Genomic DNA, 12,923 nt, shown 5'->3' with positions numbered 1-12,923 from the left:
CGGAACACCATGTGAGCATTCGTGATTCGCTATAGTCAAAGCGGGCCTTTACCTTAGATAAGCGCTACAAAGCTGCATTCACAGGTTTATTCCCTACCTATGCTGATAGCCCTGAGAGGCTATTTCAGCTTCACCTTGACGTGTAGGTGTGTTGCTAACACTGGCTCTATCAAGAGCGATGAGTCGCAGAATCTACCACCGGATCGGAAACGCGACCCACTCAGAAGATCCGGCGAGAAGCTCAGTGGGCTGATTCTCTGTAATCTAACTTCAATGCTTGACTGTTTATATTACAGGAACTAGTGTTTCCCGTCTGACGATACGCCGAGTGACGGTCGGAGATAGCGGAGTGTACGTGTGCCACGCCGACAACTTGTACAGCTCGCACGAATCTAGCGTCCAGGTCACTGTTAAAGGTGGGTAGAAATAGGGACCGGACGATTTTGGCAATAATAGTCTTTATGGCTATTAAGATAACTAATAAATTCCTTTTTTTTTATTGCTTAAATGAGTGGACGAGCTCACAGCCCACCTGGTGTTAAGTGGTTACTGGAGCCCATAGAAAAGCTACAACGTAAATGCGCCACCCACCTTGAGATATAAGTTCTAAGATCTCAAGTATAGTTACAACCCCACCCCACCCTTCAAACCGAAACGCATTACTACTTCACGGCAGAAATAGGCAGGATGATGGTACTTACCCGCGCGGACTCACAAGAGGTCCTACCACCAGTAAGCAACTCCTTCCTTAAAACGATTTATCAAACTGCACAGATTTTTTAACAACGACCTGTACGTTTTTAATTGATATAATTTAGAATCGCTGTTCTAACACATCTGAAAGGGGAATGCCCACTCTCCATTGTATGCTGGGCCCAAAAATGGACAGCAAATATTACTATAAAACTGGACTGTTTCAAATTCTTAAATGTATTGGATATCTAAAAAATATATTGAAATTGACGGCACTATTATAAAAATAAAAAATCGTTTTGAGGTTAATTTTCTACATAAATAAGTAAAAAGTTATTGATCGGTTTCAACTTTCAAGTGCTCCTAATTTACTAGCAACCGGTATGATTAAAATATTAAAGTTACTGGTAATAGGGCGTCTTGTGAGTCCGTACGGGTAGGTACCACCATCCTGCCTATTTCTGCCGTGAAGCTGAAAACAGCTTTCGGTTTGAAAACCGTTGTACCGTAAAAACGGAGAGTTAGAACTCGTGTCCCAAGGTGGGTGGCGGCATTGACATTATTGATGTTTATGGGCTTCGATGAACACTTAACACCAGGGAAGCCGTGAGCTCGTACACCCATCTTAATAAAAAATAATATACATAGTAATTAATCTCAACGCATTGATAACACGTGATTATACAATTTTTATACAATTGATATACAATTTTTCTTGTAATTAAAAAGTTTGTTTTCATCGAATCATAAAACAATTTTCGGAACGGTAAGTTTCTTAAAAGCAAAGAGCAAAGTTCATCTCAAACGGATAACGTCGTACAAACTCAATTAGGACGTATTATCGAAAGAATAAAAAACGTGAAGCAACTCTTTTTAATTTTCAGCTCTGACGACACCAGCAAAGTGTACTGACAATCCATTTTTCGCTGACTGCAGTCTCATAGTTCGTAGCAAGTTCTGCAAACATCATTACTACTCTAAGTAAGTTTTACATTTGTTGCATACGATGCATATCGTGTCTAACGTGCTATTGATGTCCATAACCTGACAGAAGATTTAATCCATAGACACAGCCCACTGAGTTTCTCGCCGGATCTTCTCAGTGGGTCGCGTTTCCGATCCGGTGGTAGATTCTGCGAAGCACTGCTCTTCCTAGGGTCAGTGTTAGCAACACTTCGATTTGAGCCCCGTGCGCTCACCTACACGTTAGGGTGAAGCTGAAATAGCCTCTCAAGGAATCAGCATCGGTAGGAAATTAAAAATGTGAGCCGTCACGGGACGCCTGGCAGATGTGAAACATCGACATTCTTTTGTAAAAGTAATATGCAGAAAAGAACAGATTGTGATAGGAACTAAATATGTCATAATGATAAAATAAAATATTACGAAAAAATAATTTGTTTTCAAGTAAAACACAGGTTATGTGTACTGTAGTAAACAACACTGTATACACTACGGAGTATACACTATAGGTATCCGAGCTCAGTGTAGCGAGAGAGATGGCTTAACGCCGGGTCGAGTGGGAGAGAATCGCACAGTCGATTGCGCATGGCGACGCGTCGCCACACCGTACACATTACTGCAGACCGTCATATATATCGCCACACCGTACACACTACTGCAGATCGTCATATATAGCGTGGCGGCACGTCGCCGCAGCATGCGTCGCCACGCCAGAAATCGGTTTCAAATTAAAAAAAAACCGAAGAAGTCCTACTAAATAAAATTTAATCATTTTCAAGTTTCTGCTGCAAGTCTTGTCTGGAGGCAGGTCAACTGAGTCCCGAAGAGGTGGAAATGCAAAACGACGCGGCCTTCACCAGAAGAAAGTAGTTTTTAGGACTATTATTATCATCCCTAGTTAGTGTCAATAAACAACCATCGGTCACAATAATATTATTTTCGTATTGATTATTTTTCTCAATATAGTTAAATCATCGCCACGACCGATGGCTTCACTTCGACGGAACAATCTTGTTATTTAGTGCCATAAATTGTGTTATTTTAAAAGAATTATACATTAGACTAAGCTATGAATAACATCACATGTCAACCGTGTGCACTATTTTTAAAACAGGTACTTACACTATAGATTTTAAAAAAACCTGTAAATATTTGATTCGCAATAATCTGCTTGTCTAAATTTACAACAGTTTTTATGAATGTTCGAGCCAAAAATCCATTTATATATTAACGAATAGATAATAAATTATTTATGATTTACTTTGTCCGGTGTAGCTTTTGTATTCTCAGATTCTGTCTACTAATTTAAATAGGTATCGCTAGATTCGTCGTCAGTGTTTCCTTTGTAATAATTAAACAATGTAAATAAATTGAATAAAATAAACACACACAAGCAACAAGCTTTTTTTTATTGGTCATTTTCGTTGTTTAACTGTCTCAGGACATTTTGGGATCTATTACGAACATATTTATATTTGATTAAAGTTTGTAAGGCCTTAGTATAATTGTTTGTGGCTTCAATGGCTTCAATCTTATATCCCTCAGTGTTACGGGGATACCTCGAGCAAATTAAAACTGAACTTTTAAGGGTCAGTTCACACAGACCGGATCGTATACGCTTAGAATTGGCTGGAGCGGAGCCGCCAACTATTTCACATAGACCGTCTGGAAGAATTATTAAGAAATAATATTATCTATGGATCTGAAAGCGGATGCAGCGCTCGGAGCCGGTCGTCTCCTCTTATCATTTCACACGCAGCGCGTTCAAGCATTCTTGATGACACAAAAAGTGCACATGCAAAAATAAACTTTACTACTGTACGGGCCAGCGCGCACATCATATTGCATACCGATGCATTTTATATCATAGTCTTTCATTTTCCAGTAAGTTCGTGTACTCGCATAATGTCATTTTTTCTCCTACCTACGCCGAAAGTTCGGTTTTCCTCCCGCTGTACAGGGAAGAAAGTGTAAGTTTTCCTCCCTGGGTACTGACAAGTGCGCATGCGCGTTAGTGTCTACGTCTGCTCTCACGCACCTAAAATTCTCCGCCATCGTTGTGCTGGGGTAATTTGCAATATTGTGTTTAGTGTAAAAGTGAAATAAACAAAAGGCAATAAAATTTAATAGTGAAGTATTAAACAAAGATGAGTTCATTAGACAGTTCTTATTCAATTAGTAATAGTTTATTTAAAAATTAAAAAAACAAATTGTTTTTTTTATGAGTATGTAATGTATGTATGAGTAATGTAAATATAAACAGTCACCAATCAGTGTAAGCATATCAATAAACAATTACTCCAATATTGGAGTTGTTACCATTATCACAACAGAGGGTCGTGTGGACAAATCGTACAACTACAATCACTCAAAACTGTTTCCAACGTGATAAAAATTCGCTCTCCTCTCCGAGCCGGTCTGTGTGAACGGACTCTAAGGCTTACTCCGTGAGGTTAGGGGAAAATTAATAAATAAAAAATAATTTTTGTACTGCGATAACATATTTTTTATTTACACACCGAAATTCACAGTCAAATATAACAAGTTCGTGTTCAAATTACCTGACAATGAAATTACAACGAGACAGGTTATATAATACATTCTAATATTTATAATACACGTTACATAATTTCGTCGAGGGCCCAGGAGCGTCGTGTGCACGCAGCACGCGTACGTAATTACATAAAACACAGCCTACACAGTGTTACGAAGACATAATTTAGATGATTCACTGAATAAGTAAACAGTCTTGTTTTAAAATAATACTCAGTAAGATAAATACATACGTCATTTTTTTTTTAAATTACCACGAGCTTAAATAACGTTCATTTTGAGCTAGTTAACAAGTTTTCCCAAATTAATTTCTCGTTTCAATAACATAACACTGTTACTGTCTAAATGATAAATAAAATTATTGTCCCCTAAATAAAATGACTGAGTCGGCTAGGCCTATACAATTTTTATACCCGAGTGTTAAAATTTTATTCATTCATATTACATTTTATCAAACTAGTCGTACGTATCATTCCGCCTTTGCCTACTCTTTGAGAGCGCGTTAAATTATTTATTTATATGTACTTAAATACAAAAAATAAAACGTTATTATATACATCAAATTATATTTTAATATACAAGTTTCTGTTCGCGAGGCGTTCGTTCGGTCGTCCCGACACGCGACAATGTACACACACACACGTCCCATTCTAGTGAACATCTCGCACTGCGACACAGCAAGGCGCTCTATCTGTATATACCCGCGATTAGCCCGTACATATTTCGAGTGATCGGTACCTGAAGACTCCCCTATAGAGTACCGAACATTACATCTAACACGATAACACCAATATTATACGTAAATATGAATTCACTAACTTGTGCTAAGTTAATTACATAATATATCGGCAGACTTCTTAATTGAACTATTTTACAATTTATCGACACTACACACACACACGGTAAACACATCGGGACACGGGGTACATTCACGAACCGAACAAAGATCTCACTAATCCTAAACACTTATGTAAAACGTTTACTACAAAATGAAAACATTCATTACGAACAATAAACTCGCTACAAAGATATGAACGGTACTAGTGTACTGAATACGGGTGCGGCCGCGACGGTGGCGCCATGGCGGCGGGCGACTCGCGGGAAGCTGTCGGTGCGGCGCTGCGCTCGCAAACGCAGGCTCGACTAAGAGATCGATTCCTGTTCCGCCCACCCCGCGCGGTGTCGAGGCGCAGGCCGGTGGAGGGGCCAGCGCTCAGTCGAGGAAGGAAGCGACGATCTTCTCCATGTCGTGATCGATCTCGTCGTCGGAAGGCGGCGCGGGGCGGGGTTCTGGCGCGGCGGGCGGGGGCGCGGGGCGGGGCGGCGCGGCGGGCAGCTGGAACGGCTCGTCCAGCTCCTCGAGGCCAGCCGGCACCGGCAGCTTCGCGAGCTCCTCTTGCAGCTTAACGTAGTGACGCTGAAATGGTACCAAGCGTGCTATCAATTACATATTAATTAGTGGTCGAGTAACCGACCCAGACTATCAATATTCGTAATTCAATTTAATTATAACTACGGCACCTCTAAATATGTATATAAATTTTATCAAAGGACATTGCCCATTTTCTATGGGCGTTTGGGCCCCTAAAAAAAGTTGTCGGGTGATGATGATTTTAACTTAATTTGATAGACAAAGAAATATCGTTTCATATTTAGAAAACGATTTTTATATTCTCACCCAGGTTTAAGAGAATTCTGTTTTTCTCTGCAGCTAAAATTAAGTTGTTAATTGTTTTCTTGGAAATCAATAATCGCTCTCATCATTATTTACAGTATTAAATAAGTTAATTGTGGTTAATGTTGCTAGAAATAAGCCCTTACGTACATTTTATTATTATTATATCCTCATAATAATAATAATAAAATGAAATGAAATCCGGAAGCCGGCAACGATATTGTTGTTGTTTTTAAATTCGCCAACAAGCAGGCAAAGAGCGTAGCCTATACAGCGTAGTCTGTCGTAGTTATATTTTTTATATTTTTTTTATGTTAATAAAAATCTTTATTTCTTTTTATTGCTTTTTGAGAGTTTTGACGTCAACTTGATGAATAGCACATTGAGTGAGCGTGAATTTCCGCAGACCTTTTATCTTGAAAAAAAAAAAAAAAACAGTCACTGCTATGCTAGCCAGTTTTATTCCAATGCCTCAATAATCGTGAACAACGATTATTGACGTTTAATACACAAAACAACACCCAATTTGTATATTATACATCACAATAAGCTATTAAAAAAACATTAAAATAAAACTTCAAGTGACGCTTCTTCACTCGGGTGGCTGCCAAAACTCTCTGATCATATATAATAAGAATAGAGTAATTAATGGTAGGCCATTGAGATTTTTACTACTGGAATCATTAATATCTAAAATTATTAAATAATTCATGGTTTTAAGTAATAATTATTATTACAATACATAAATATTGAATTAAACAACAATAAACAAAAAAGTCTGTGAATTATAACCATTAGCTATTTTTTTTAATTCGTTGTTCAAGTCACAGACAACTCTTTCGTTTGTCAGCATATAGGTTTACTATAAGGCTGTATGGGCTAATTTTCCCTTTGTCTATTGGCGAATTTAAAAACTATGGCACTCAGTTTTGGGATGTTATCAAATAAGTAATTTATTTTTTTGTAAAACAATGCCAGGGTGAAAGAAATGCTGATACATAAACTAAACAACATGAAAAAATAAGGCATAGTTTTTCAAGTACAAATAGTTTTGTCATGAAGTTGGCCCACTTTTGGGCATTGTCCTTTTGCGTTTCAATTCTGTTCTCTTTTTTTCGTTATTCCTGTTTATATTTCTATATCCGACTCAAAAGATCGAGACAAGAATAAGAGCCCCCTCTTATCAAGGAAGAACAATACCTGCTTTGTTGTAGGGTTAGCTTTAATGAGATTCAGTAAAAATACAATATATCATTATCTCTATTACCTTGAGCCCCATGAGGTTCAGTTGTATGCTCCTCTGCGTGCGCTCGTCTCCGCCCTGTCCCTCTAGCTCAGTTATCCAATTCGCCACAGTTTGCATTATCTCATTTCGTTTTATCCAAAAATGAGTCTGAATCACCTGTAACACAACAAATTATATATCAAAATTGCTCAAAAATAACGGAGACTGTTAGCTTCGCAAAGTAACTACCAAACACTCTATACCGGTATAATTCTTACAAATTTAACTTTTTACATAATCAGCAACTTTAGGAAATGAGTTAACAATAAAGTATTATTAGAAATAATAAAAAGTGTGTGTGTGTGTGTGTGTGTCACACACGGTAGAAGTGAAACTTATAAATAAGATATAGATATACTGACTACCCCACTACACAGGAGCATACATATGGACAATGTTTATTAGACGATAGTGGGGATGCTACGAAGAGTCGCACAAAGAGGAGACCGAGAACGTCTAATGTGTTCTATCTCATTCTCTCGCCGGCTGAATCCTATACATTTATGTGTTTGTGTCTGTATGGACTTATTTTTTCGTTTCATCGAGTTTAAAATCACAATGATTCTAAAGAAGTTTCACTTCAATAAAACTTTCTGACGCAATAAAAAATGGTGGACAATAATAAATAAGGACCTCTTTAAAGCAAGGTTCCGGGTTCCGTAGATGTTCCAGCATGGCCCACCGCACGCAAGCCTGGTATATGTTGGAGTTGTACTCGAGGGAGGCGGTGCTGCCCACGCGCGTGCCCCGGCTGCGCTCGTATCCCGGCTCGTTGAAGTACGGCTCCGGGACCAGGATCAGTGATTGGATCGACACTAATACCTGATGATATCGATAATATAAGTTTTGGTGTGAAATTGTTATAATACAAACGAAAGCAGTTCAGCATAAAACAATAGAGATTCTGTTGAGAAATTATAATAATATGGTAAAATTTATTTATGTGCAAGGGCAACATCGTAAATCGATGAGTTGGCAACAGTCAAAGGTCAATACAAAAATAATTATGCCAGATAAATATATTTAAAAAAAAAACATAATCATTTAATTTTACTTTAGTATATATAGGCATCAATGTCGCTATCCACTGCGCGGAGTACAGAAAGGAATGGAGGAACATAGTCCTAACAAAAGTTCACAGACAGATATATAGGTTATGCAAATTACCAAGATGATTGACATCATCATAAACATTAGTGTCAAACATTTATGCTTGCAATGATCTGAATTGGTTAGGCATGGATGTATAATTTTATCAAACAACATGTAATTGCGAGTGTGTTATTGAACTACAATATTACAACAAAACTTCATTACCTGTAAGAAGCTTGACGTGTGAGCGTTCCACTTCTCCTCAGGTCTGCCATGCCAGGTGTTGAGTACGGAGAGGCAGACCTTGCCATCGTTGTAGAGGTTAGGGTTAAATCTGACCGAGTGGCGACCCGTCGTCTCCAGGTTTATGAGCATCGGTACCGATGGGTACTCGGCAGGGAAGTACACGTCCAAGATAAAGCAGCCGTTCGCATACGGCGTATCCGATGGACCGGTTATCAAAACCTAAAAGTGAAATTAGCATCGGTTAGATCTACGAGGGATATAAAGATTCTGTCTGGTTAGTTCAGAAGGTAGATTGCTACGATGAAGCGAATCGTTAATTTCGAAGATACACAATTTCTATTGCTCAATAACGTGCGTGATGGGCACGCGGGTACAGACAGGTCCTCTCGTTTCCACTTTTTTTTTATGTTTGAGGGATTACTGGTAGCCCGGAGACCATTCTAGTATCACCAGGACAGTTGGGCTAGTAAGGGCTCAGCCGGGAGGAGTGGGATTTGCTAACAGCTACCCGAGCGCCTCCAAAGGGAATTTAACAACTCAAGAGTAGCTGCTTCGCGAATGAATCTATTATCGGAATGGAATCGCGACCCGCTGAGAGAATCCGGCAAGAAACTCAACGGGCTGATCTTTAGGCTAAGTTGCACGTCGAACTCTTTGCAGACTTGTCCCTAAGCCTGCTCCTAGTGTTAGAGCTAACGGCGTTATTGGATCTGTAAGGACGCGTCGACGGTGACTGGCTCCTGCGTGATCAGGACTGAGCTCTAGTGACGGTACAGCGTCAGTAGAGATGAGGGCGCGCACCTTCATGACGTCGAGCCTGACGGCGTCGTACCGCACGAAGACGGAGGAGGAGTAGGAGAGCGGCAGGCTGGTGGCGAGCGTGGCGGCCTCCTGCGCCAGCCGCTTGACGCGCGCGGGGTGCGAGCGCTCGCCGGCCGCGCGCACGGTGCCCTCGAAGTGGTACGGCACGGTGAACTTGAACCCGGCCTCCGGGCACTCGGCTATCATCTCGTACGTATCTGCGGAGCGCAAAAGGTTTCTCATTTCAAAACCCAGAGAGCACTCTATAGCTAATATTGACGTAAACCTCCACGGAGTGTGTCATCACAGAGCGTCCCAACCATAATACCATTATTTCTTTAATTAATATTACTCTCTGAATTTAGTGACTAAAATCATAAAGTCTCTTGTACTGAACAGTGACTTTAATTAAATGTGATAAAGAAATGTGTTAACTCAAAAATAAGTAATAATATCTTGTTAGCACTCCAGTGATATCAGTTGCAGTTTTACTTGGTTAAACTACTACTTTACGAGTTGAAACAAAGCAAAATTTTCTAGTAAAATTCATAGGACGTACCGAATTGCATAGTTCTCATGAGCTGGATGTACCGAGCCTCGCGTGAGGCCGGCGGCGCGTTGGGAGTGCCGCGCGCCTCCTCCCAGCCGGTCACGTTGCCGCTGCACATCATCGCTGACGTGGCCTGTCAACGACGATTTCGATTATTATTATTATTTTATTGCTTAAATGTGTGGATGAACTCACAGCCCACCTGGTGTTAAGTGATTACAGGAACCCATAGACATCTACAACTTAAATGCTGCCACCCACCTTGAGATATAAGTTCTAAGGTCTCAAACAGAAACGCATTACTGCTTCACGGCAGAAATAGGCAGGGCGGTGGTACCTACCGGTGCAGACTCACAAGAGATCCTGCCACAAGTAAAATCATTCACAGATTCTGCATTAGCTTTGAATATTAAAGAAACCAACCTGTACGTCGGCAATTAGTGAAGCTAATCCCTCGTCCTCTTCTGATAATTCGGAATTTGTGGCTGGACAGAATCGTTGGCTGTAGGTCATCTTGCCAAATATTGTCTTCTTACTCATTCTAAAACAATTAAATGTATGTCAGACATCATTTATAAAATTACTTTTGTTAACTAACTTACAAATAATTTTTTATCAGACAGATTTTATAACTGCTCTTAATTTAATGATATAGGGTATTTAAAATGTATTAAAATTATGGTTCACATTCAAGGGATCCTAGGAGATTTTACGCATTAAATATAATATGATTTTTTTTAGAGTTACGACGAAAATATTTAAAATACATGTATTTGAAATTTTATACAAAACAGATTTATACTATCTAGTTGCATATAAACAAACGTTTTAGAAACCTTTGGTATTGTCACAATATGGTAAGCAGACTAACTACTCACAATGTTATTCATATCAAAAAATGTGTATTTTCTGATTTAAATCTTTACTTAAGTCGATTCAAAAAAATTGTAAGATGTCATATACGTAAACAAAACAAATGTAAGTTTTTTTTTATTAAAGCAGGTAAAATACAGTGAATGGATTCCCTATATAGAGTACTGGTATTCACTGGTATCTTATGAAGTATAGCATGTTAGCATTTTCCTGTGAAAATCAATGTCCCTATTACTATTATTTTTATATCTAAGATGGGTGAACGAGTTCACAGACCACTTGGTGTTAAGTGGTTAGTGGAGCCCATAGACATCTACAACGTAAATGCTGCCGCCACCTTGAGATATGAGTTCTAAGGTCGGCAGAAATAGGCAGGGCAGTGGTACCTACCCGCGCGGACTCACAAGAGGTCCTACCACCAGTGAAGTAACATTGAGAGAAGAATGCGACTGACTTGAGTTTAGTGGCGTAGGAGTTGGTGGTGCGGCTCATCTGGGCGAGCAGGCGCGGCAGCGGGCGCAGCGGGGCGGCGAGGCGCGCGCTCCGCAGCGACGCCAGCCCGCGCGCGCACCGCAGCACGCACACGTACAGCGGGATGTGCCGCGACATGTCCAGCACTGCTCACACACACCGCATACAGTTACAATGTTCCAAATTGCAGCAGCCAATAAAATGTACAATAATCAAATCATTTTAAGTCACTTAATATTTGTTCAAATAATTTTAAACTTGACTTAATGCTGCAGATTACTGTGTAATAGCGATAAGTTTTTTTATTGTTTATTTGGCCACAAATCTCTATAATATATAAAAATGAATTGCTGTTCGTTAGTCTCGCTAAAACTCGAGAACGGCTGGACCGATTTGGCGAATTTTGGTCTTGAATTATTTGTGGAAGTCCAAAGAAGGTTTAAAAGGTAAATAAATATGAAAATGCTCGAAATTAAATAAAAATAATAATTTTGTTTTTCCTTGTGTGACTTGATGTGTCCCCCGTCGGACGAATTCGTTTTATTTGTTTTAAGTTTATTTTAAACAAAAGTTTAAGTCTCTTATTTATCGATTGAGGCACTACGAAGTCTGCCGGGTCAGCTAGTGATATATAAAAAGAATGTTGCCTTCAATCAATAAAACTTTGAGTAGAATTATACAACATAAGAGCTAGTCGGTTTTAATTTCTTATACAGTTCTCACAGTGAACGCACTGAGATTTCATACGAGTACTATTTAATAACGAAATTGTTACATTATTCCATTAATTATGATCTACTGAAAATTGAAGAGAAATTATTATTTTTTGTTTTCGTAATTGTTTTTTTTGCTTTAAATGCCGAACTTTATTAGGTGATAGACGGCTAATGTACATTGAGCAAGTTTAAATTTTTATTATAATGGAGGCCATAAACGCTAGAGCTGTGGCGGGCATGCTCGCTGGACACTACACACGCTCGGTTGTGCTCGCGTGCAAACATAACCGAGAGGCATAAAATAACAATTTTGATATTAGCTCGGTTGCATGTACACGCACCGATAACTGTACAGCTTAATCAAATTCACGCTAGGGCATGCCTGTCGGTTATGCATGCACGGCTAAACCCATCATGCAAAACCTAGCGTGTACGGCTCCATAACGTCTGATTTTAGTAACTGACCTGAATCATTCCTAAGATACGAACAGATGGCAGGTACTAGGGAGCTGTTGGCTATGAGATCAATAAACTCTGAAGGCAGGTCTGAGCAATCCTCGCTGGGAGCTTCAGTAGAGTTCGCTTCACTCTCGGTATCCGGTGAGGACTCCTGACCTTCTTCGGGGGGCCACTTTTCACATGGATTTATGTACGACGCTAATACCTGAACATAAAGAGAATTAGCTCTTTTTTAGACATTCAGTAATCATGTATTTTTGTAGTTTATGTTTCTTACACTAATAATGAAATCACCATGCTTTTAGTTTATTGTTGTTGAAGTTGATCAGTAAACAATGCATTTATATTTTTCGTAAGTTAAAAACTTTGATTTGTATATAAAGTATTTTGGAAAGGTATATATTATGTATTTTGTCTATTTATGGATTTTTATTCTTAACACAGATTATTGGGTGCCCAGCATGTACATTAATATTAATTTTGTGGTTACTCTGATATCCACACCATCATCGCAGTCCATACTTATCCAGTGGTGGCTTTTCTGAA

At 39.2% G+C, this 12,923-nt stretch overlaps 2 protein-coding genes across 13 annotated transcripts in view; one reads left to right on the top strand and one right to left on the bottom strand.

The window, feature by feature from the left end:
• The window catches only part of LOC101741233 (papilin), a 140,102-nt gene extending 137,046 nt beyond the window's left edge, over positions 1 to 3,056 (top strand). For all 7 annotated transcript variants that reach the window (XM_038020282.2, XM_012689259.4, XM_038020279.2 and 4 more), the window contains 3 exons: positions 297 to 416; positions 1,578 to 1,674; positions 2,436 to 3,056. In XM_038020282.2, coding sequence (XP_037876210.1) covers positions 297 to 416; positions 1,578 to 1,674; positions 2,436 to 2,526 — 308 coding nt within the window. In that variant the 3' untranslated portion in view covers positions 2,527 to 3,056. The remainder of the gene's footprint in view (positions 1 to 296; positions 417 to 1,577; positions 1,675 to 2,435) is intronic.
• Positions 3,057 to 4,138: 1,082 nt separating this feature from the next.
• LOC100862752 (survivin-1) overlaps positions 4,139 to 12,923 on the bottom strand; it is a 46,395-nt gene continuing 37,610 nt past the window's right edge. For 5 of the 6 annotated variants that reach the window (XM_038020171.2, XM_038020172.2, XM_038020173.2 and 2 more), the window contains 9 exons: positions 12,384 to 12,582; positions 11,186 to 11,348; positions 10,282 to 10,399; positions 9,868 to 9,991; positions 9,309 to 9,526; positions 8,487 to 8,726; positions 7,803 to 7,991; positions 7,152 to 7,286; positions 4,139 to 5,626 (listed from right to left, as the gene is read on the bottom strand). In XM_038020171.2, coding sequence (XP_037876099.1) covers positions 5,423 to 5,626; positions 7,152 to 7,286; positions 7,803 to 7,991; positions 8,487 to 8,726; positions 9,309 to 9,526; positions 9,868 to 9,991; positions 10,282 to 10,399; positions 11,186 to 11,348; positions 12,384 to 12,582 — 1,590 coding nt within the window. In that variant the 3' untranslated portion in view covers positions 4,139 to 5,422. 6 annotated transcript variants of the gene reach the window in all.

This window comes from Bombyx mori, chromosome 25, assembly GCF_030269925.1.
Source record: "Bombyx mori chromosome 25, ASM3026992v2".
In the NCBI taxonomy this organism is placed as follows: domain Eukaryota; kingdom Metazoa; phylum Arthropoda; class Insecta; order Lepidoptera; family Bombycidae; genus Bombyx; species Bombyx mori.
Note: the sequence above shows the minus strand (reverse complement) of the source record. Positions and strands in the feature narration are given on the sequence as shown.